The sequence below is a fragment of the Lepidochelys olivacea genome (assembly GCF_965140295.1).
Source record: "Lepidochelys olivacea isolate rLepOli2 genome assembly, chromosome: 17".
Classification (NCBI taxonomy): domain Eukaryota; kingdom Metazoa; phylum Chordata; order Testudines; family Cheloniidae; genus Lepidochelys; species Lepidochelys olivacea.
The window spans coordinates 22,904,961-22,929,223 of record NC_140427.1 but is presented as its reverse complement, the minus strand read 5'-3'; the positions used below and the strand labels follow the sequence as shown (position 1 = coordinate 22,929,223).

At 45.5% G+C, this 24,263-nt stretch overlaps 1 protein-coding gene across 1 annotated transcript in view; it reads right to left on the bottom strand.

Moving 5' to 3' along the window:
* Nucleotides 1-24,263, bottom strand: part of LOC311532320 (myeloperoxidase-like) — a gene marked incomplete at its 5' end in the record, with an annotated part of 62,198 nt that overhangs the window by 4,287 nt on the left and 33,648 nt on the right. The window contains 4 exons of the mRNA XM_084650676.1: nt 1,763-2,000; nt 4,635-4,805; nt 10,636-10,888; nt 14,935-15,095. Of these exons, the coding sequence (XP_084506802.1) occupies nt 1,763-2,000; nt 4,635-4,805; nt 10,636-10,888; nt 14,935-15,095 (823 nt within the window). The remainder of the gene's footprint in view (nt 1-1,762; nt 2,001-4,634; nt 4,806-10,635; nt 10,889-14,934; nt 15,096-24,263) is intronic.

Genomic DNA, 24,263 nt, shown 5'->3' with positions numbered 1-24,263 from the left:
TTTATGACAGGGTGGACAGGGGCATGCTATGGAGTGGAGCACCTGGGTAAGAGGGTCTGCAATGGTTGAGAACCCTGGAATAAATTGGCTAGAATAGTGAGCTGGCTACCATGGCCACCTCTACTCCCTCCCATTCCACCAGATCCCAGCCCAGGGCCCCGTTTCAGTCAACCCCTGAGTAGAGGACCTTCCAACGGGGAGTCTACGTCCACTGCCCTGGGCTACTTCCTACTGCTGCCCCTTCAGTTTGGGGCTTGGCCCCTACAGACCAGGTTCCTGTGATGGCTTGTCACCAGTAATGGCCCCTCGTGGACCCTGGGCAGCATCCTGCTGCAGTCCCAGTTTCCTCCAGGTGGAGCAGCTATAAATTTGCCAGGGCCAGAACCCCCACAAGGTCTCTGTGCTTTGGTCACCCGGGTTCCTCTCAGGCCGGGTGCACATAGGCCTCTTTATCTATTTCCTTTGGCCAGGAAGACGGTGCTGGGTTCCTGGTGACTGCCTCGGCTGGCAGGGCAGTGCTCCTTCCCTCGGGTAGGGAGGCAGCTAGCTCTTGCCTTTTCACCAAACTGAGCCAGGCTCCCTCCTTTTCTCTCCCCTCCAAGCCTGGCATTGGCTGCAGGTATAACAGGGCAGGGCTAGCTGGGCCCAAAGGCTCTCTTTAACCCTTTTCGGGCTGGTGGGCAGTTACTCTGCTTGACCACATTTGTATCTTTTTCCACTCATTGTGCACGCCACCCAAGCACTGCGCAGAAGACAGACTAGTGTATTCCAGGAACTCGCCCTGTTTCAGGGAGGCATTAGCTGATTTTACTGACAGGCCCAGCGGGCTCTTTGCTCCCGTTGGAGCTGGGGTCATGACCTGACCGGGCTGGTGAGCACCTGCAGGCAGTGCTACGGCTAGTGAAGGGCACAGTCCGGAGGGCTGGAGTGCTGCACTCTAGGAGATGCCTCTCCTCCTTGCTCTGTGAGGCTGGTGTATGGTGGAGCAGATCTCAGGGTTGCTGCTGCCTAAGCACTCCCCACGCTCCATGAGGAAGGGGGAATCCTTGCCATGCTGTTAGCGCGGCTCCTGCTACTGGATTGCATGTTGTCGGGGTTTTCCCAGAACCCTGACAACATGCAATCATGTAATTAAAAAGACGGTCAAAATGCATACGCACAAGGGTGCCAAATTAAGATTGCAGGCAGCCTTATTTCTGAGTGCTTCTGAGTGCTCAACTTTGCAAACTACACAACTTTCTTTTAATGTAGTGTTTCTGAATGTCATCAATTATGGGAGAATGGTGCTGACATTGTTGTTAAAAGGAAAACTCTGCTGCAACAATAACCGTCAAATTAAACCTGCATTTGTAAGAAATGTTTTTAAAGTGGCAATACACAAAACAGAAATCAAAATTGACATAGTGTTTGCATTTTTCATGTTGGTTTGAAGCAGGCTGGATTCATAAACACAGGATCACGATCCCAGAAATTATCACCTTTAAAGGAGATTTAAGGGGGTGTTTCACCTTTCTTCAGAGCCTTCTAAAGACCATCCATGCACCAGTGATTGGAGCTGCCTGGCCACGTAGGGGTTAATCAACTGCCCTTCCCACAAGGGCACCCCTTTAATAACTGTGAATGAAACTCCGGTATTGAGCTGTGGAGCTTGGAACACCAAGCAAGCTCATCGGCGAGGGAATGGAACAGCACAGGACACCGACTGCCGTTTGTTCTTTTGTAAATAAAATGGAAGTGGAGATTCACTTTCCAGTCAGCCTACCTGTCCCCATCTCGCAATTTCCTGAACTGAGATCCAATGATGCAAGCCAGGAGAGGTCCCACTCTGCCATTGGGAACAAACGGCTCTGCCATAGCCCCAATCCAGATGTCAATATTGTCTGGTGTCCCGTACAGGTCCATGAACTTCTTGGCTAGCTTATGATTTCTCAGCACTTCAGAGAGTTCAGCTAAGTTGCGAGGCTGTGAAAGCCCACAGAATTGCCTCCAGGCGTTATACCCTGCAGAACCAGAGCAGAGCAGTCAGTACTGCCATCTGTGCCAGCATCACCCCATCTGTAGTCCGTTCCCCACGGGCAGCCCGCTTTGCCTTTGCCCACTAGTAACATTTGCCTTGTCCAGGATTTTAAAACGCATTTCAGCTGATGTTGGTGTGTCATCTAGGATCAGACACTGAATTAACAAAGTACTGTCTTCACAAATGGGAGTGGGAGTTAAAGCTGACTTAGAAAGTTCAGTGTCCTACTCATCTTGCATCTCAACTACTGCAGCAGTCTCTTCTCTGGCCTTGACAAATGCAATCTTGCTCCGCTCATAACGATCCAGAATACTTCTGCAAGGATAATTTTCCTAGCCAATTGCTTTAACCACGTCATTCCTCTCTTTAGATCCCTCCACTGTCTCCCTCTTCTCTAATGCATCGAACACAAGCTGCTTGTATTCACTTTCAAGGCCATTTACGCCTATCAACAAGGCCTCACCCTGCCTATCATCTCTCATGCACCATCTAGGTGTCAGTTCCTACCTGACTGGCCAATGGCAGCCCCCATTGCCCACTTGTTAAATTTTCAAGCAAGCACCTTTGAGCTTTCTCTCATGCTGTCCCTTGCACATGGGAGGAGCTCCCTGTCAACATTCTCAAAGCAACCTCATTATCCTCCTTCTCTCCTGTGTGTGATGCCTACAAAAGCTTGCCAACAGTTAGGCTGCTGCTGTTTTGAGACCCACTGCCTGGCGGGCTGATCAATATTGTCTCGCTGTTTCCTTGTGCTTCCCTGGAGGTATGTCTATAGCCATCTATTGTCTCATCTTATACTTAGATTCTTCTTCTGTCTTTTTGTTCTGTGTTTGTACAGGGCCTAGCACAGTGAGATCCTGCTCCAGTACTTGGGCTCCTAGGTTCTATGGTAAAACAAATAACAATAATAATCCAAGGTTCAGAATCTGCCAAAGGACATTGTTTTGGTTTTGAAAGTTTGAGCAATTTCTACCAAAAAATGAAGTCCAGATACTATTCCTGCTGGGAAAAATCTAGTCACCACTGTTTTCATGGACTCCAAGCTCAGAAGGGACCCCTGATCATCTAGTCTGACCTCTTGTAGATCACAGGCCAGAAACTTCCCCACAAGGAATTTCTTTTGAACGAGTGTATCGTTTAAAAAATCCATCCAACCTGGATTTAAAAGTTGCCAATGATGGAGAATCCACCACAACCCTTGGTCAAATTGCTCCAGTGGTTGATTACCATCACTTAAAAATGTATGCCTTATTTCAAATCCAAATTTGTCTAGCTTCAGCTTCCAGACACTGGGTCTTGTTGTACCTCTGTCTGCCCATTTAAAGAGCCAATTATCAAATTTCTGTTCCCCATGTGGTACTTACAGACTGATCAAGTCAACCATTAACCTTTCAGCGTCAAGCTAAACAGATTGAGCTCCTTGCCTCTCTCACTATAAGGCATGTTTTTCAACCCTTCAATCATTCTTATGGCTCTTTTCTGAACTTTCTCCAGGTTCTTCTTGGATTGCGGGCACCAGCACGGCACACAGTATTCCAGCAGCAGTCGCACCAGTGCCAGATTCAGAGGTAAAATAACCTCTCTGTTGCTACTCAAGATTCCCCTGCTTATTTCTCCTAGGATCTCATTGTCTCTTTTGGCCATGGCATTGCACAGGGATCTCACCTTCAGCTGATTGTCCACCATGACCCACAAATCTCTGTCAGAGTTTGAGGCAGTTACAGCAGAAACGCTCCTGGACATCTTCTCCATGTTGGGTGCTGAGACTCTGACCTCTTCTACCCCTTTTACCATGAGTCCTCTTGGTGGGGCTGCCCCCTGTCCCTCTCGGGGTGTTCCCAGGGCTCTGCCCTTGCTTCATCTCCCTTCGCTCCCTGGACAGCCTCACAGGACTCAGCTCTCATCTGCACACTGATGGCTCACACAGCTCTCTCCATGCCTCGCCTGTCTCCTGCTTTCCAATCCCGCCTCTCAGCCTGGCTCTCTGACATCTCTCTTCGGGTGTCCTGCATCATCTTACCCGGGATACAGCCAAACCCAAACACCTTCCCTTTCCTCCCAAACCTTCCCTCTTCTGCATCACCATCGATAGCCCCCAGCCCCGTCACTCGCGCCTGCATCGCAGGGGCTATTTCTGACTCTACCCTCTCCCTTGCTGCCCATCCAGGTCATTTCCAAACCCTGCTGCTTCCTCCTCAGCATCTCCAAGATTCCTTCTTTTCTTTCCATTCCACACCAGATCTCTTGTCCAGGTCCTGACTGCTGCACCAGCCTCCCTCTGGCCACCTGGACACTCCCTTTCCCTCTGGCCCATCCAGAATCCAGCAATAGAGCCACCTTCCTTCTCCATCCATGATCACATCCCTCCTCTGCCTCTCATCAGTTCTGACATTAGATTTAAGCCTCTGTCCACCTTCTCCAAGTCTCTGCACAGTTCTGCCCCTCCCTCGTTATCTTTCTTTTTCAATGTTGTATTACCCCCCTTCTCCTCTACTTTGCCTTCTCCTCTGTCCTTCCTGGGTTGTCTGGAAAAGCCTAGCACATTGTGGAAGCAACTGCAAACAATGCAGAAAGAACATTATTACTACCTATGGGATGCAGTCTTATGCTTACTTACCTGGAAGACCATGATCTCTTCCCCGTTGCAGGTTTAAGGCTGCTAGATCCAGTCCAATTATTTCTACCTGTTCAAAAAGCCGCTCCTGGAGCTCCTCAACCACCATTTGATTCTGTTTCATTAGTTTTGCATGGTCAACCAGCAGACCACGGAGAAGCGGGTCAATGCCACCTGCAATGAAGGTCAAGTCCAGAAAGAAACAGAACAGTCTGTAATACATTCCACCTTGTAGGCTACATTTTGTGCAACAGAAGGTTAGCCCCAATGCTCACTTTGCTCTTCAGGGGTCACCTGAGATCCTTCCTGCTCTGATGGTTGGGAAGGTTCTTCCTAGCACCATGTTCCCCCTAAGGAACCAGAGTAGTTTTTAAGAATGTCTGCAGATGCAGAGGCCTGTTGGCTGACAACAACATGAGCTGCTCAAAGGAAGCCAAGCAGTTTTAGTAAACAAACTGCATAGGAAGAACTGGGAAGGCTTCTCCTTCAGGAAAAGTGGATCTTTGTGTTTCTACCTCACAGCAATAAAACAGGAGCTGGAAAAGGCCACGCAGGTAGAGCTGGCTGGGCAATGTGTGTTTTGTTCCTGGAAAAATTTCATTGAAATTTGTCTTCAAAAGTTTTTAGGTTTTCATCAAAAACATGAAAATCAAAATTTTGAGGCCAACAGGGGCAAAAAGTGAAAAATATATGGTTGTCAGCTGAAATGTTTTGGTATTCAAGTTTTCAACAAGAATTCAAAATGTTGTTGAAAGTGGGGAGTTGCTGTGAAAAGTTCCATTTTGACAAAAAAGCCCCCCATTCATTGAAAAAAAATGTTTCAAATGAAAAATTTCACCAAGCTCTACTTTATCCTTGCCAGGCCCTCCTCATAGGGAAGGGCTTTGTTTTACAGTTCCTTTTGTTCTGTATAGTTTTAAAATGTCCTCCCCAATGGTTTTGTTGTAATCCCCTTGCTCCCTTGGAAGAGTTGGCCAGTGTTGAATTCCTTACTCTCAGGAACATTTTCCTGATATTCAGCTTAAATTTTCCTTTTCTCAGCTTTACGACATTACTCTTAATTACACCTCCTGAAACACACTGAACAATCCTTCTGTCAGTGATGTAATGCAGTGCTAAGCTGTATTATAGAGTTCCCAATTTGATATGAACATGTTCCTCAGGTTCTAGACCTAGCAGCTCTCTGAGTGATGTCTATCCTAAAAGTGTTCAAAAGTTCTTTTAGTTGTTTTATCTGATTTGTCTATTCTCTTCATATTTGGCCACTTTGGTTCTTTTCCAAAGCTGGAACAGTAGTTCTGAGCTGTCTTCCCATCAGGATTTGGGCTGGACTATGTCCAGTAACCATGACTGGTGTTGATGTGTAACTCAGAAGGGCAAGGAATGGATTTTCTTGGCTGTCTGTCTAAAGCTCTCTCCGCCTCTCCATTTGCTCGTGGGTGATGTGGACTGCTAGTAATGCGATTTTGATATTCAGGATATTTTGAGCACAGGGCTGTTGGTCATTAGTTGTTGTTTGATTTCTGAAAAGCTATACAGTTCTTATAATGCTGAGTTCATAGCGGTGCCTCAGGCTAGACCCACTAAGGGATTTAGGCCCCTAATTTCCACGCCATAAGATCCTTAAAACCCCTGCTCCACTGCTGCCTAACTCTGTAGACACCTAAATTCCATAGCTGCCTACATGTCCACCAGTGGGCATGCATAAAGCCTCCAAATCCTGATGCCACTGAGCTGCTCAGCACCCTAGCGCACACCTAAATCCCAGCAGGATTTACAAGCTAGGTGTTCCCCTACCAGGCTTGGTCCCATTTGGGTCCTGTGCAGAAGACAGTCAGCAACAAGGAGAGTGGGAATTAGACTGGCTGAAGTTCATGCTCCCCAGTTAGCAAGGGAAGAGCTGTTTCCAAATCCCCCTCTTTGATTTGGCACAAAGCCTTGAACTCAGCTCTCCTACATCCCAGGTAAGAGCCCTAGCTGGCAGGCTATTGGTTAATCTGAGGGTGGGGGTGTCCCAGTCACTCCTGTCGAAGCTGTTCCGTTTGGTATTAAGCAATTCATTGGGCCAGAGACAGAGAGCGAGAGATGTTGACTCGATAGCCTGGTGGCTAGGGCCTGTATCTACCATGTGAAAGAGCCATGGTCAAGCCCTTGCTCCAATGACTATTTACTTATTCACAAGTAGTGAGTTCACCCATGTCATACTTTGGCTAATTTGGTTTAAGATTCTGCTGAATGAGTCACAGTAAGTTGAGAGGTAGGGCAGTCAGTTCTAAAGTGGCTGCACTCTGTCCCATTGTATATATATCCAATTAGCATGAAATGCATATAAAAAGAAAGTTCACCACTAAACGTGAGTGAAAGGAGCTATAGAATTGTGTATTTTTAAAATATAGCAGAATGCTATTGATAAACTCAAAATCTTGGGGGGAAAAATTCTCCTGTTTGAGATATTTGTTCGTAATCTAGATAAGGCCATTTGTTTTCCGTTTGTACTGATTTTTACTGAAAAATTCCTGGATTTTTCAAAAGCTATTATCTGGTTTTTACTGATTGTCACAACTCATGGACCGGAAAACTCTGATTATGTTAAGAAAATCCAATACATTACATTAGGTACATATGTCTATGTTAGTAAATCAGTCTAAGTGTAAATGCAAGGCTGTCTGTTAAAGTAACACAATGTAGTGGAAGATACACATAGGCAAGTACATATGTTAATGTACAGTTCATGAAGTAACTTTTAAATTGCTTTTACTTTCAATCCTCTTACTTTTCTCTGCTTGTTGCTTTTTTTTTTTCTGTCCTCTCATCCAACATTAACCCTGGTATTTACTCAGAAAACTGGGAAATTAATTTTTTGCACTGATTTTCACCTCTTTTTTAGTTTTTGTAATAAAAACACTGATAAATCCCTAGATAATTTTAAACACAATAAAAACTGAAAATGAAGGGCCTTGACCATAGTCCCAGCCAGATGTTAATCCTGCCTGCTACATCGTAAAGGTAGCTAGGTGCCATCTAAAGACACAGATAGAAGCCCAATGGGATCTTCTCAATAGATATTAGGCACGTAGGTGCTTTGGGAAATTCTACTAGCTGCTAGCTGCATCTTTAGATATCTAAAGACCTTTGAAAATCTGGTCCTAGACCTCTGCATCTCAGTCTCTGGAGCTGTAAAATGGAGATAATTCCCACCTCTGAAGGTCATGAGACTTACTTCTTGTTTGGAAAGTGATTTTGAGGCCTTGATTAAAGGCATATTTAATATGAAAACTGTACACTGTATAAATTTTATAAACTAAGCGGACTATCAGCAAAAGCATCATTTAAAAATGGTGGCTTATTAGAATTAATAGAACAGCTATTAAAAGTTATGTTGCATAGAATCATAGAATCATAGAATATCAGGGTTGGAAGGGACCTCAGGAGGTCATCTAGTCCAATCCCCTGCTCAAAAGCAGGACCCATCCCCAATTAAATCATCCCAGCCAGGGCTTTGTCAAGCCTGACCTTAAAAACTTCTAAGGAAGGAGATTCCACCACCTCCCTAGGCAACGCATTCCAGTGTTTCACCACTCTCCTAGTGAAAAAGTTTTTCCTAATATCCAACCTAAACCTCCCCCACTGCAACTTGAGACCATTACTCCTTGTCCTGTCCTCTTCTACCACTGAGAATAGTCTAGAACCATCCTCTCTGGAACCACCTCTCAGGTAGTTGAAAGCAGCTATCAAATCCCCCCTCATTCTTCTCTTCCGCAGACTAAACAATCCCAGTTCCCCCAGCCTCTCCTCATAAGTCATGTGTTCCAGACCCCTAATCATTTTTGTTGCCCTTCGCTGGACTCTTTCCAATTTATCCACATCCTTCTTGTAGTGTGGGGCCCAAAACTGGACACAGTACTCCAGATGAGGCCTCACCAGTGTCGAATAGAGGGGGACGATCACGTCCCTCGATCTGCTCGCTATGCCCCTACTTATACATCCCAAAATGCCATTGGCCTTCTTGGCAACAAGGGCACACTGCTGACTCATATCCAGCTTCTCGTCCACTGTCACCCCTAGGTCCTTTTCCGCAGAACTGCTGCCTAGCCATTCGGTCCCTAGTCTGTAGCTGTGCATTGGATTCTTCCGTCCTCAGTGCAGGACTCTGCATTTGTCCTTGTTGACCCTCATCAGATTTCTTTTGGCCCAATCCTCCAATTTGTCTTGGTCCCTCTGTATCCTATCCCTGCCCTCCAGCGTATCTACCACTCCTCCCAGTTTAGTATCATCATTGCATTGTAACTGGGAATTATATCTACACTGATGAGAGGCAGAACATTCAAAGCAGAAGATTAAACTAGCCCTGCAGCAGGAGTAAGACACAACTTAGCCTCTGCTCACGTTCCAGGTCTTTAAGGATACAATTATCAGCAAGTTCTTTTGCAGATGCCCACTGCCAGTTTTTGCATATAATTTCATAGTTTAAGTGGTTTTGCAAGGTTACATTTAGTCAACACAGTGAAAGTTACTGGCAGCTTTAAAAATCTTTCCTAGAGTGACAGGCTGGGTGAGGTAATATCTTTTATTGGACGAACATCTGTTGGTGAGAGAGACCAGCTTTCGAGCTACACAGAGCTCTTCCTCAGGTAGTGTAGCACAAAACCTGGTCTCTCTCCCCAACAGAAGTTGGTCCAATAAAAGTTATTACCTCACCCACCTTGTCTTGCTAATATCCTGGGACCGAAATGGCTGTAACAACGCTGCATACTAGAGTAATTTTGTTGCTCTTTTTTAATGCCTTCAATTTGTTTTAATTCTGGTGCCCAGAGCTGAATGCAGCATTGCAAGTGCAGTCACAGTCGAACAGAGACTGTCACCTTCTTGCTCCATGAGCTGTTCCATCTACATATACAGCTCAAACTTGCACTGGCTATTTGTGGTGCCATGTTTAGATTGAAGCTCATGGCTCGCCTGCTGTCCATTGTTTATCCATTTTAGAGTTTTCTACCATTACCCAGCACCAGGCGTGATGCGTGAACCACCCATTTGGGGAGGCTAACCCCCGGCCCTGCCCTTCCCCACACCCTCCCCGCTGGAGCCTTGAACCCCCACCGGCAGCCCCCCAGCCCTGGGCCGCCTGAGTGCCCCCAGTCCGGGAGCACTGGGTGGGCGGCCCCTGGCGTGGACCCTAGTGCCCCGAGCCTTAGCCAGGTGGCCCCCGTTGTGGCCCCCAGCGTCCCAGAGTGTCACGCAGGCTGCACGGCCCCCAGTGCCCCAGAGCGCTGTGTGGGTGGCATGGCCTCTGCACCTCCAGTCCTAGAGCATCGGGTGGGCAGCCACAACACCTAGCAGCCCAAGCACTGGCCCCAGCTGTTCCAAGTCCTGGGCCGTGGGCCAACAGGCCCCAGCCCCATGCCCCAGCCCCATGCCCTCAGGAGGGGGCCTCAGGGTGAAGATGAGCATTGCCATGCCAGGCTGTTTACGGAGGCTCAGCCTCCTTTGGCCTCCGATACCCGCCACTCATGCCCATCACCATACTGACTTAGTACCTTCCAGGTTAATTAGATTAGCATCGTGAGGTCCTGCTGGACTTCACAGAGTCTTTGGCTCATCTCCCTTCCCCCTGGATATGAGAAGCTCTAGCTGTGGAAGGTGTGGGGAGGGCGATTGTAAATGTCATTCTGGAAAACCTCTTATCGAAGAAGAAGGTTTTGCAGACCCAAGTCTATAAAAGGTCTGTAATAAATATCCCTATGGCCAGATAGTTACCTTTGATGAAAACTGTTTATTTGCTGGAATTAAGGAAATGATTTATTAACTGAAAACATGTCCTGATGCACAGAAACAAATGATCAGTTGTAACGAGCTTTAGGTTCTGATTCAGGAATGTACTTAAGCATGTGGTTAACTTGAAGCATGTGCTTAAGTCCCAGTGAACTCATCTGCTTCAGTACATTGTTGAATCTCTGCCTTGCTGACAAAGCAGGACTGCAGGCAGGGCCTGGCAAAGCATGCTTACCTTCCATTACAATCCTCCAGGAAGCACTGAATGTGAGGTGAAGAGGGACCCGGAAATGTGGACCCAAAGGTTGGAAATGATCATCTAAACGGGTCACAAAAGGCTGTACAGAACCATGACCAAACCGAAAAGCCAAGGAGAATACATTTGCCACGGTGGGATCCACAGACTCATCATAGCCCCCATAGCATGGTATTTCCTTCTCACTCTCATCTCCAAGCAGAAGTGGCAAGTAGTCTCTGTATGTTACTACCTGGAAGGGAGTACAGACTGAGTTAGAAGCTCATATACACTCTTTCTAAAGGAAAAAACGATCACTTTCTAACGTTATCAATAGGATTGGTCAAAAATTCTGTGTCAAAATGCAAGACATCAATGAAACAGCCAGGAAGGTAAAAGACAACAAGAAGGAAATTTTAAATATATGAGACACAAAAGCAATTCAAGCAATGGCTTTGTTCTGTTACTAGGTATGGATGGCAAAATTGTGCGTAATGATGCAGAAGAGGCAGAAGTCTTCAATAAATATTTCTGTTCTGTGTTTTGAAAGGAGCAGGAGGATGTATTCATAACTTGCAGTGATCATTAAATGCTTTCTATTCCAATAATAAGTAGGGAGCATGCTAAACAGCAACTGCTGAAGTTAAAAGTTTTAAATCTGCAGGACTGGAAAACTTTCCCCCAAGAGAATTAAAAGAATTGGCCGGGGAGCTCTCTGAGCCACTGATGTTGATGGTCCAGAGGACCAGAGAAAAGCCAGTGCGCTGATATTCAGAAGGGTGACTAGAAAGGCCCAGCTACCTGAGGGGCTTGGACAGTGACTGTGCCTTGTGTTGGCCTCTGCACAGGGCTGAACTTCACTCACTGACAGCATGGCTGAGATATGAACTTTCCTCCCCAGCTGGATCTCCTTATCCTGTAAAGCTCCCCAAGAGGATGCCTTCATAAGAGATTAAAGTCCAGGACCTCCATGGTAGCATTCTCTAAAATGCTTCCAGCTCCATGATTGGGCCAGCTAGACAGGCAGAACTGAAGGCTCTCAATGTGTGGCTTAGACAATGGCATATAAAGGAGGGATTTAGGTTTATTAGGAACTGGGGAAACTTTTGAGAATGGAGGAGCCTATACAGGAAGCATGGATTCCACCTAAACCAAATCAGAACAGGATTAAAAATAAAATTAAAAAGTTCATAAAAGAGTTTTTAAACTGAGGGTTGGGGGAAAGCCAACAGGTGCTGAGGTGCACACAGTTCAGAGAGAGCCATCCCTGTGGGGAGGATCTATTAACAGGGATTCTCTATATCCTAGTAGAGAGGAGAGGATAGAAATTGCTAAAGTACAGGCAGGAGCTGAAGAGAAACAGTGAAATGAAAGAGTCTCTTCAATTATTCATCCAAAATATTAAGAAATTTTAAAACGGTTGGTTTTCAAATCCTAGAAGTCTAAATACTAAGATGGATGAACTTGAGTGCCTGGTGTTAAATGAGGATATTGATATAACAGGCATTACAGAAACTTGTGGAATGATGATAATCAACAGGATAAGGTAATAACTGGGGATAAATATATATAGGAATGACAGAGTAAGTCATGCTGGTGGGAGAGTGACAATTCATATGAAAGAAAGCATAGAGTCAAATATGGTAAAAATCTTAAATTAATCAAACTGCACCATAGAGTCTCTATGGACAGAAATTCCATGTTTGAAGAATAAGAGTAGAAATTTATTACCGACACCTGACCAGAATGGTGATGGTGGCTGTGAAATGCTCAGGGAGATTAGAGAGGCTATAAAAATAGAACAGGAGTACTTGTGGCACCTTAGAGACTAACAAATTTATTTGAGCATAAGATTTCATGGGCTACAGTCCACTTCATCAGATGTATAGAATGGAACATATAGTATATGTTTCTTACTATATGTTCCATTCTGTGCATCCGATGAAGTGAGCTGTAGCTCACGAAAGCTTATGCTCAAATAAATTGGTTAGTCTCTAAGGTGCCACAAGTATTCCTGTTCTTTTTGCTGATACAGACTAACACGGCTGCTACTCTGAAACCTGTCATTATAAAAATAGAAAACTCCATAATGGGGGATTTCAACTATCCCCATATTGACTGGGTACATGTCACCCCAGAACAGGATGCAGTGATAAAGTTTTTAGATACCATCAGTGACTGCTTCTTGGAGCAGCTAGTCCTGGGACCCACCAGAGGAGAGGCAATTCTTGATTTAGTCCTAAGTGGAGCACAGGATCTGGTTCAAGAGGTGAATACAGCTGAATCACTTGGTAATAGTGACTATAATGTAATTAATTTTAATATCCTTGCAGGGGAGAAAATACAAAAGAAGTCTACCACAGCAGCATTTAATTCAGACTGGGGAACAACACAAAAACAAGTAAGCTAGTTAAACGGAAGTTAAAAGGAACAATCACAAGAGTGAAATGCCTGGAAGCTTCATGGAAACTTTTTAAAAACACCATAATAGAGGCTCAAATTAAGAAAAAATAATAATAAGAGGACCAAAAAATGCCACCATGGCTAAACAACACAGTAAAAGAGGCAGACAAAAAAAGTATCCTTTAAAAATTGGAAGTCAAATCCTACTGAGGAAAATAATGTAAAAAGGAGCATAAATTTTGGCAAATCAAGTGTAAAAGTATAAACAGCCAGGCCAAAAGAGAATTAGCAGACAACTAGCAAAAGATTCAAAAACTAACAGAATTTTTTTAAAGTTTGTTAAAAGCAGGAAGCCTGCCAAACAATCAGTGGGGCCACTGAATGATCAAGGTGCTAAAGGAGCACTCACAGAAGACTAGACCATTGCGTAAATGAATTTTTGCATCGATCTTCACTGCAGAGGATGTGAGGGAGATTCCCACACACCTGAGCCATTCTTTTTAGGTGACAAATCTAAGGAATTGTGCCTCTTTGAAGTGTTAATAGAGGTGGGTTTGGAACAAATTGATAAATTAAACAGTAATAAGTCACTAGGACCAAATGGTATTCACCCAAAAGTTCTGAAGGAACTCAAATGTGAAATTGCAGAACTACTAACTGTGGCATGTAAACTATCAGTTAAATCACCTTCTGTACCAGATGACTGGAGGATAGCTAATGTGATGACAATTTTCTTAAACGGCTCCAAAGATGATCCTGCCAATTACAGGCCAATACGCCTAACTTCAGCATTAGCCGAACTGGTTGAACTATAGTAAGGAGCAGAATTATCAGATACAGAGATTAATACGATTTGTTGCAGAAAAGTCAACACTGCTTTTGTAAAGGGCAATCATGCCTCACCAATTTAATAGAATTCTTTGAGGGGGTCAACAAGCATGTGGAGAAGCGGGATCCAGTGGATATAGTGTACTTGGAGTTTCAGAAAACCTTTGACAAGGTCCTGCACCAAAGGCTCTTAGGCAAAGTAAGCAGTCATGGGATAAGAGGGAAGGTCCTCTCATGGATCAATAATTGGTAAAAAGATAGGAAACAAAGGATAGGAATAAATGATCAGTTTTCAGAATGGAGAGAGGTCAATAGTGGTGTCTCCCAGAGGTCTGGGACCATGGTGTTCAACATATTCATAAACGATCTGGAAAAAGGGGTAAACAGGTGGCAAAGTTTGTAGGCAATACAAAATTACTCACGATAGTCAACTCCAAAGCAGAATGTGAAGAGTTACAAAGGGATCTCACAAAATTGGGTGACTGGGCGAATGCCTCTAGAAAACCCAGTTTGAACCAAGAAATGCAAACTGCCTCAAGGGGTTGTCTTAGCAACTCACATTAATCATCCCCCACTGTTTTTAATTCCTGGAGGAGCTGTGATAACCACCTCCATGGAGTAGAACACAATCATAGTGAAACTATTCCTAGATTGATTGCATTGGTCCCCAAAGATACCGCATGTCTGACACAGTAATTATTTCCATTTGTACAACCCTAACAGTAAGCCACTAAAACGGAGCTAAAAAAACCGAGGAGTACTTGTGGCACCTTAGAGACTAAAGGACTCCTCATTGTTTTTGCTGAGACAGACTAACACGGCTGCCACTCTGAAACTGAGCTGTGAGTGACTGATAAGGCAGAGGGGACTTGCAGCACATAGGGCGCCTAAAACATTTAGATCTGCAGGCTGCTGCCCACATAGCCCCAGTGGCTACAGGACCGAGCGAGCTTGGTGTGTAGGAACCTGCACAGGCAATTCTGGAGGGGAAAAAATCATGTCTAAATTTGAGCAAGAAATGTTTAATCAACAAGTGAATGGCAGCAAAACCGATATTGCAGCTAGTACCTGGGTCATGGCACCTATGATTTTTCGAGCCTCCTGGTAGAGCTTCTCTCCATCCCACTGTGGATTTAATTTCTTCAACTCGGTAGCCAAGCGATTGTGCTCCCGCACAAAGAGAGTGTGGATAGCTGTAAGTCCCAGATTTTCAGTTGCTCGTGCATCACCTAAAATATAAAAATACAGTATAATTTTATATTTTATTCATCTGAGGAACTGTTTTTAATTTGCCATATTAGACTCCTGCATTGTAAGGTGGGCTGCTAGCAAGTCACTGTGGCCACGGCTGGTAGTGCTGTCTAAAGGTAGGATTGCCCAAGATTTCCATGGTAATACCCTGTTTTCAGTTCCTTATAATTTTGCCAAACTTTAACCATTCAGGCTGAAATTTCCCAGGCCAGGTGTCTTCCCCAGGCTGATTGTTTTCCTGAAATTTTCAGCAAAATTAGTTGAGCTGTTTCTGAGAATGGGACTATGGAATTAATGTTCTTTTGACCATGTTAAAATGTTCTTACCACTGTTTTGTTGAGGATCTCCAGCACCTCCATGCTGTGGAGCAGGGACTGGAAATTTGGTAGAGGGCTGGCCCTAGTGTAAGGGGTGTAATTTTGCCATTCCCATAAAAACCACACAAATTTGGCCAAGCTGCAAACCTCTGAAAAATCTCAGGTTGCACAGGCTCGAAGGAGATTTGTTAGGGGCAGGCAGAAAAAAATCTTCAAAGATTGTGTCTGCACTGAGCATGGTCCATCCCTTCACATGGTGAATGAACTGCACATGCACATTCCCACAGAGCGACGTAGCATGCTCCTGCCCAGGGCAGCTGGTGCCAAGCAGGATTTTCCCTGCAATTAATTCTCTCGGCTGCCGGGGGGGTTCTGTGCTGCTGTGTGCCAGACCTGGGAGCAAAGAGACTGTTTCCCTTGTACTCTCAATACCACCGCTCTAGGACCTAGAACGCACAGGGGAGGGGCAATATCACTCTCATGCAAAGGTGGAAGAGCGGGGGGAGGGGGCAGGGGTATGCTGGGGTGATAGGAGCTGAGGGGAACAGGAATGAGAGCTGGAGGTTGGAACAGAAGCAGAGTGGGAGAGGGACAGGATCTGGGAGGTGAGGGAATAGGAGCAGAGGGGGGCCGGGGCAGAAGGGTCTATAACCACTAGATCACACTGCTCTCCAGAACCTGTAATTGAACCCAGGATTCCTGCATCTCAGCCCTCCTCTGCTGTCAGCAAACAGCTATGAATTCTATTAACAAAATGGCTCTTCTCCTGCAATGGCTGGTCCCCATAAAGGATACCAATCTACTAGTGCTACCGGTTACTCAATTAGCTTAAATGGTAGAGAGCTTTGTTGTGGATCGAAATCTTCAGATCTTGCATATAACCCATGTGGGCTGGGAGCAAGATGATTCCACCTGTTGGACTTTCTATTTTTTTTACTTTGCTTTTCTGAAAAACAAAACAAAAAACACCATGCAACCTTAATTCAGCCCTTCTCCCCCACCCGCATTGTGTGTGTGCACATGATAATAGTTTTTAATTACATGTTCTCGTATAATTCCGGCAGTCCCCTGTCTCATTCAGTGAAGAGTATTGTAATCAAGGAATGGGTCACAGTTGCATAATGGAGGAGTCTATTATCTGTAGGACCCCTGCCTCCTTTGTTACAGAAGTGAGAAGATATGTAGTGTATGAGCCAGAGGGTTTTAGAAAGTTAAAGGATGATCTCATGATTTAAGCAGTTAAATGCTAGCTGAGAGAATTGGATTTCATTCCTGCCTCTGCCAGAGTTCCCATGTGAGTCTAGGCAAGTCACTTACACCTAGCTTCTCAGAGGTAGTCACTGATCAAAGACAAACTCGAATGTAGAATTCCCCCAAGTTGGATGTAACACTTTTTGAGCTAGGAAATTGTCATCTACAATATTTAGAAATTCAGAGGATGTTTTAGTACTGAGAGACCATTCATAGAGAGTTCATTGCTGATCAAAGGTTCAGAGCCATGAACACTGGCAGCCAAATAGGGGATTTCCAAGGAAAGAGCTGCGCAGTAGGTGATTGGAGGTATGCAGTCATGGGGCTAGGTGAGAGGTGCATTTGGTCAATCTGTTGTTTGACTGATGGGTTGTTCACTGTTACAGCTGTGCTGCGGGTAACCTATGTGGACCACTCACTTACCAAGTTGCAAACAGAAGACAAGTAACAGAGTCAGGGTCAAGCCAGCTTAGGATACCAGGGTCAGGCACCAGCTACAGACAGGAGACAAGCCGTGGAGTCGGAGATTAATCGAGGTCAGAAGCAGGGGTCTGGGGTTCAAAGCAAAGCAAAGTTGGCACAGACACAAGCAGACAGTCTGCAGGAGTTTTGCCTGGGAGTTTGCCTAGGGGGAGCTCCCACAGAGTTTTTGCCTTTCAGGCTTATGTGAGCGGTAATTACAACATCTGAAGAGACTCTTAGAAGGAAGACAATATGGATAGTGAGAGATCAGCTGTTGTGACCTGCACAGGATGTGCCATGTTACTCTTTCTCCCAGAGGATAGAAGCAATTTCATCTGTACAAAGTGCAAGCTGGTCTCCATATTGGAAGAGAAGGTTAAAGGACTAGGGACCCAAGTATCAACCCTGCATTGTATCAGAGAAAATGAAGACTTTCTGGATAGAAGTCAGCGTTTGATACTGCAGACACAGCATGCAGAAGAATCAGAGAGGGCAGTGCAGAACGGGGAAGAAAATTGGCAGCATATGACCTACAGAAGAAGAAAGAGGAGAACCCATGTACCCCCAATGCAGATAGAGATAAGAAAGGTTTCAGAGTAAAACCCTGTTAGTCTGTATTTGCAAAAAGAAAAGGAGTACTTGTGGCACCTTAGAGACTAACAAATTTATTTGAGCATAAGCTTTTGTGAGCTTCATCGGATGCATGCAGTGGAAAGTGTAGATCTTTTTATACACACAAAGCATGAAAAACCCCACTCTCCTGCTGGTAATAGCTTATCTAAAGTGATCACTCTCCTTACAATGAGTATGATAATCCAGGTGGGGCATTTCCAGCACAAATCCAGGGTTTAACAGGAACGTCTGGGGGCGGGAGGGGGAGGAAAAAACAAGGGGAAATAGGTTACCTTGCATAATGACTTAGCCACTCCCAGTCTCTATTCAAGCCTAAGTTAATTGTATCCAATTTGCAAATGAATTCCAATTCAGCAGTCTCTCTGGAGTCTGGATTTGAAGTTTTTTTGTTGTAATATTGCAACTTTCATGTCTGTAATCACGCACAGACACACCCCTGGAACCCCGACCTGGGATATTCTATCTACTACCCAAGATCCATAAACCTGGAAATCCTGGCTGCCCCATCATCTCAGGCATTGGCACCCTGGCAGCAGAATTGTCTGGCTATGTAGACTCCCTCCTCAGGCCCTACGCTACCAGCACTCCCAGCTACCTTCGAGACACCACTGGCTTCCTGAGGAAACTACAATCCATCGGTGATCTTCCTGATAACACCATCCTGGCCACTATGGATGTAGAAGCCCTCTACACCAACATTCCACACAAAGATGGACTACAAGCCGTCAAGAACACTATCCCCGATAATGTCACGGCTAAGTTGGTGGCTGAACTTTGTGACTTTGTCCTTACCCATAACTATTGTACATTTGGGGACAATGTAGACCTTCAAATCAGCAGCACTGCTATGGGTACCCGCATGGCCCCACAGTATGCCAACATTTTTATGGCGGACTTAGAACAACGCTTCCTCAGCTCTCATCCCCTAACGCCCCTACTCTACTTGCGCTATATTGATGACATCTTCATCATCTGGACCCATGGAAAAGAAGCCCTTGAGGAATTCCACCATGATTTCAACAATTTCCATCCCACCATCAACCTCAGCCTGGTCCAGTCCACACAAGAGATCCATTTCCTGGACACTACAGTGCTAATAAACAATGGTCACATAAACACCACCCTATACCGGAAACCTACTGACCGCTATTCCTACCTACATGCCTCCAGCTTTCACCTTGACCACACCACACGATCCGTTGTCTACAGCCAAGCTCTGCGATACAACCGCATTTGCTCCAACCCCTCAGACAGAGACAAACACCTACAAGATCTCTATCAAGCATTCTTACAACTACAATACCCACCTGCAGAAGTGAAGAAACAGATTGATAGAGCCAGAAGAGTTCCCAGAAGTCACCTACTACAGGATAGACCTAACAAAGAAAATAACAGAACGCCACTAGCCATCACCTTCAGCCCCCAACTAAAACCCCTCCAACGCATTATTAAGGATCTACAACCTATCCTGAAGGATGACCCAACACTCTCACAAATCTTGGGAGACAGGCCAGTCCTTGCCTACAGACAGCCCCCCAACCTGAAGCAAATACTCACCAGCAACCACACACCGCACAACAGAACCACTAACCCAGGAACCTATCCTTGCAACAAAGACCGTTGCCAACTGTGCCCACATATCTATTCAGGGGACACCATCACAGGGCCTAATAACATCAGCCACACTATCAGAGGCTCGTTCACCTGCACATCCACCAATGTGATATATGCCATCATGTGCCAGCAATGCCCCTCTGCCATGTACATTGGTCAAACTGGACAGTCTCTACGTAAAAGAATAAATGGACACAAATCAGATGTCAAGAATTATAACATTCATAAACCAGTTGGAGAACACTTCAATCTCTCTGGTCACGCGATTACAGACATGAAAGTTGCGATATTACAACAAAAAAACTTCAAATCCAGACTCCAGAGAGAGACTGCTGAATTGGAATTCATTTGCAAATTGGATACAATTAACTTAGGCTTGAATAGAGACTGGGAGTGGCTAAGTCATTATGCAAGGTAACCTATTTCCCCTTGTTTTTTCCTCCCCCTCCCGCCCCCAGACATTCTTGTTAAACCCTGGATTTGTGCTGGAAATGCCCCACCTGGATTATCATACTCATTGTAAGGAGAGTGATCACTTTAGATAAGCTATTACCAGCAGGAGAGTGGGGTGGGGGGAGGTATTTTTTCATGCTTTGTGTGTATAAAAAGATCTTCTACACTTTCCACAGTATGCATCCGATGAAGTGAGCTGTAGCTCACGAAAGCTTATGCTCAAATAAATTTGTTAGTCTCTAAGGTGCCACAAGTACTCCTTTTCTTTTAGAGATAAGAAACTGTTTTCAGGCTCTCTGCACAGGTGCTATGGCAGACTACTGGTTTGGAAGAGTTATCCGAAGGAAGGAATCAGAAGGAGACCCCATTGACCAGAAGGCATGGGATGCACTAGGGATGGGAGTTCCATGACCACCACTCCCAAGAGAATGAGACGGCTGGTGGTGGTCGGGGACTCCCTAAGGGGGACGGAATCATCCATCTGCCATCCAGACCGGGAAACTTGAGAAGTCTGCTGCTTGCCTGGAGCTAGAATTCAGGATGTGACAGAGTGTCTGCCGAGACCGATCAAACCCTCAGACCACTACCCCTTCCTACGTCTCCATGTGGGCACCAATGATACTGCCAAGAATGATCTTGAGCAGGTCACTGCAGACTATGTGGCTCTGCGGAGAAGGATAAAGGAGTTTGAGGCGCAAGTCACGTTCTCATCCATCTTCCCTGTTGAAGGAAAAGGCCCAGGTAGGGACCATCGAATTGTGGAGGTAAATGAGTGGTTATGCAGGTGGTGTCGGAGAGAGGGCTTTGGATTCTTCAACCATGGGATGTTGTTCCAGGAAGAAGGATTGCTAGGAAGAGATGGGGTCCACCTAACAAAGAGAGGGAAAAGCATCTTTGCAGGTCGGCTTGCTAACTTAGTAAGGAGGGCTTTAAACTATGTTTGCCGGGGGATGGAGACCTAAGCCCTGAGGTAAGTGGGATAGTGGGAGGAAACACAAGGGGGAGGGTACAACAGGGGAGGCCTCCTGATTCACTTTGAGAAAGCAGGGCAATCAGCTAGTTATCTTAGGTGCCTGTACACGAACTCAAGAAGCCTGGGAAACTAAGCAGGAAGAATTGGAAGTCCTGGCACAGTCAAGGAACTATGATGTGATTGGAATAACAGAGACTTGATGGGGTAACTCACATGACTGCAGCACTGTCATGGGTGGGTATAAACTATTCAGGAAGGACAGGTAGGGGAGAAAAGATGGGGGAGTTGCACTGTATGTAAGAGAGTGGTATGATTGCTCAGAGCTCCAGTATGAAACTGGAGAAAAGCCTGTTGAGAGACTTTGGGTTAAGTTTAGAGGCGAGAGAAACAAGGGTGATGTCATGGTGGGCATCTGCTATAGACCACCAGACCTGGAGGATGAGGTAGACGAGGCTTTCTTCAGACAACTAACAGAAGTTTCCAGATCACAGTCCCTGGTTCTCATGGGGGACTTCAATCACCCTGATATCTGCGGGAGAGCAATACAGCAGTACACAGACAGTCCGGGAAGTTTTTGGAGAGTGTTGGGGACAACTTTCTGGTGCAAGTGCTGGAGGAACTGTGCTCCTCTTGATCTACTGCTCACAAACAGGGAAGATCTGGTAGGGGAAGTAGAAGTGAGTGGGAACCTGCGCAGTAGTGACCATGAGATAGTCGAGTTCAGGATACTGACAAAAGGAAGAAAGGAGAGCAGCAGAATATGGACCCTAGACTTCAGATAAGCGGACTTTGACTCCCTCAGGGAACTGATGGGCAGGATCCCTGGGGAGGCTAATATGAGTGGGAAAGGAGTCCAGGAGAGCTGGCTGTATTTTAAAGAAGCCTTATTGAGGGCACAGGAACAAACCATCCCGATGTGCAGAAAGAATAGCAAATATGGCAGGTGACCAGGTTGGCTTAACAGAGAAACCTCTGGTGAGCTTAAACACAAAAAGGAAGCTTAGAAGAAGTTGAAACTTGGACAGAGGACTAGGATGGAGTATAAAAATATTGCTCGAGCATGCAGGGGTGTAATCAGGAAGGCCAAAGCACAATTGAAGTTGCAGCTAGAAAGAGATGTGAGGGTAACAAGAAGGGTTTCTATGTTAGCAACAAGAAGGTCAGGGAAAGTGTGGGACCCTTACTAAATGGGGGAGACAACCTAGTGACAGATGATGTGGAAAAGCTGAAGTACTCAATGCTTTTTTTGCCTCGGTCTTCACAGACAAAGGTAGCTCCCAGACTGCTGCACTAGGCAGCATAGTATGGGGAGGAGGTGAGCAGCCTTCAGAGGTGAAAGAACAGGTTAAGAACTATTTAGGAAAGCGGGACATGCACAAGTCCATGAGGCCGGATGCAATGCTTCCAAGGGTGTTGCGGTTCAGTGATGAGACAGAACACAGCTTTATGCAAGCAAACAGGCTGGTCAGCGGAGATGGGCTGTTTTGCCCCCCCTGCCTTCCACCTTCTCCTTTTATTATATTTCTCCCCCTAAGCATTACACACTGCTACACAAAGGAATGTATGACGTTGATTCATATGCTTAGTTACCATCCTCTATCTACTACAATCCTGGTTCTCAGGCCTTGAGCCCAGGCTAAAGAAACCTCCCACAGTTGCTGTCCAAACAATCAAGTTCTCAGGGTTGATATTTAGCCCTTGTCCTTGGATAGAGCAATGTGTGCATTGCTCCTAGGAAACAGTCAGGGTGTGCCCCGCCTGCTTCCAGGTGGAATAGCTAGACATTAACCCTTCACAAGGGTGCTGAAGGAGTTGGCTGATGTGATTGCAGAGCCACTGGCCATTATCTTTGAAAACTCATGCTGATCGGGGGAGGTCCCAGACGACTGGAAAAAGGTGAATATAGTGCCCATCTTTTAAAAAGGGAAGACAGAGAATCCAGGGAACTATAGACTGGTCTGTCTCACCTCAGTCCCTAGAAAAATCATGGAGCAGGCCCTCAAGGAATCCATTTTGAAACACTTGGAGGAGAGGAAGGTAATCAGGATCAGTCAACATGGATTCACCAAGGGCAAGTCATGCCTGACCAACCTGATTGCCTTCTATGATGAGAAAACTGGCTCTGTGGAGATGGGAAAAGTGGTGGATGATATACCTTAACTTTAGCAAATCTTTTGGTAATGTCTCACACCGTACTCTTGTCAGCAAGTTAAAAAAGTATGGATTGGATCAATGGACTATAGGGTGGATAGAAAGATGGCTAGATCGTCAGGCTCAGTGGGTGGTGATCAACGGTTCGATGTCTGGTTGGCAGCTGGTGTCAAGTGGAGTGCCCCAGGGGTCGATCCTGGGCCCGGTTTTGTTCAACATCTTCATTAATGATCTGGATAATGGAATGGATTGCACTCTCAGCAAGTTCGCATATAACAGTAAGCTGGGGGGTAGGAATAGGGTCCAGAGTGACCTAGACAAATTGGAGGATTGGGCCAAAAGAAATCTGATGAGATTCAACAAGGACAAGTGCAGAGTCCTGCACTTAGGATGGAAGAATCCCATGCACCGCTACAGGCTGGGGACAGACTAGCTAAGCTGCAGTTCTGCAGAAAAGGACCTAGGGATTACAGTGAACGAGAAGCTGGATATGAGTCAGCAGTGTGCCCTTGTTGCTAAGAAAGCAAACGGCATGTTGGGCTGCATTAGTAGGGGTATTGCCAACAAATCAAGGGAAGTGATTATTCCCCTCTATTCGGCACTGGTGAGGCCACGTCTGGAGTATTGCGTCCAGTTTTGCATCCCCCACTAGAGAAACGTTGTGGACAAATTGGAGCAAGTCCAGTGCAGGGCAAAAAAAATGATTAGGGGTTGTGGAGGAAAAAATCAGTGGACCCAAGTAGGCCTAAACTTCCCAAGAAGGCCTAAAACTTGGTCAAGCTAACTGTGTATATGAAGCATAAGAAGAGAGTGAGGAAAATTCCATTGTAAGGCAATTGCAAACAGCACAGCTTAAGAAATGTAACCATTAACCGCAAAGGAAACACCTGTCAATTACAGGAAAAGCTTGTTTTTGCTAAACTCCAAGTAAGGCAAAGCTACTGTTAAAGCTTGCAGTATATGCCAAATAAGGAAAATGCTGTTAAAGGAAGTGGGTTTGATAAATTGTGGTTTTCAGCAATATAAGCTCCTGTATTTTCTGTTTATGCCAGAGCAGCTCCGGCTGACTCTCCCTGTATGCACATGCTTGAATAAAGGAACGTCAGGTTTGTTCTGATCCAAACACAACGCGTGGTTAATTTTTCCACGACAGGGTCTTGGGCACATAACTTATGAGGAGAGGCTGAGGGAACTGGGATTATGTAGTCTCCAGAAGAGAAGAATGAGGAGGGATTTGATGGTAGCCTTCAACTACCTGAAGGGGGGTTCCAAAGAGGATGGAGCTCGGCTGT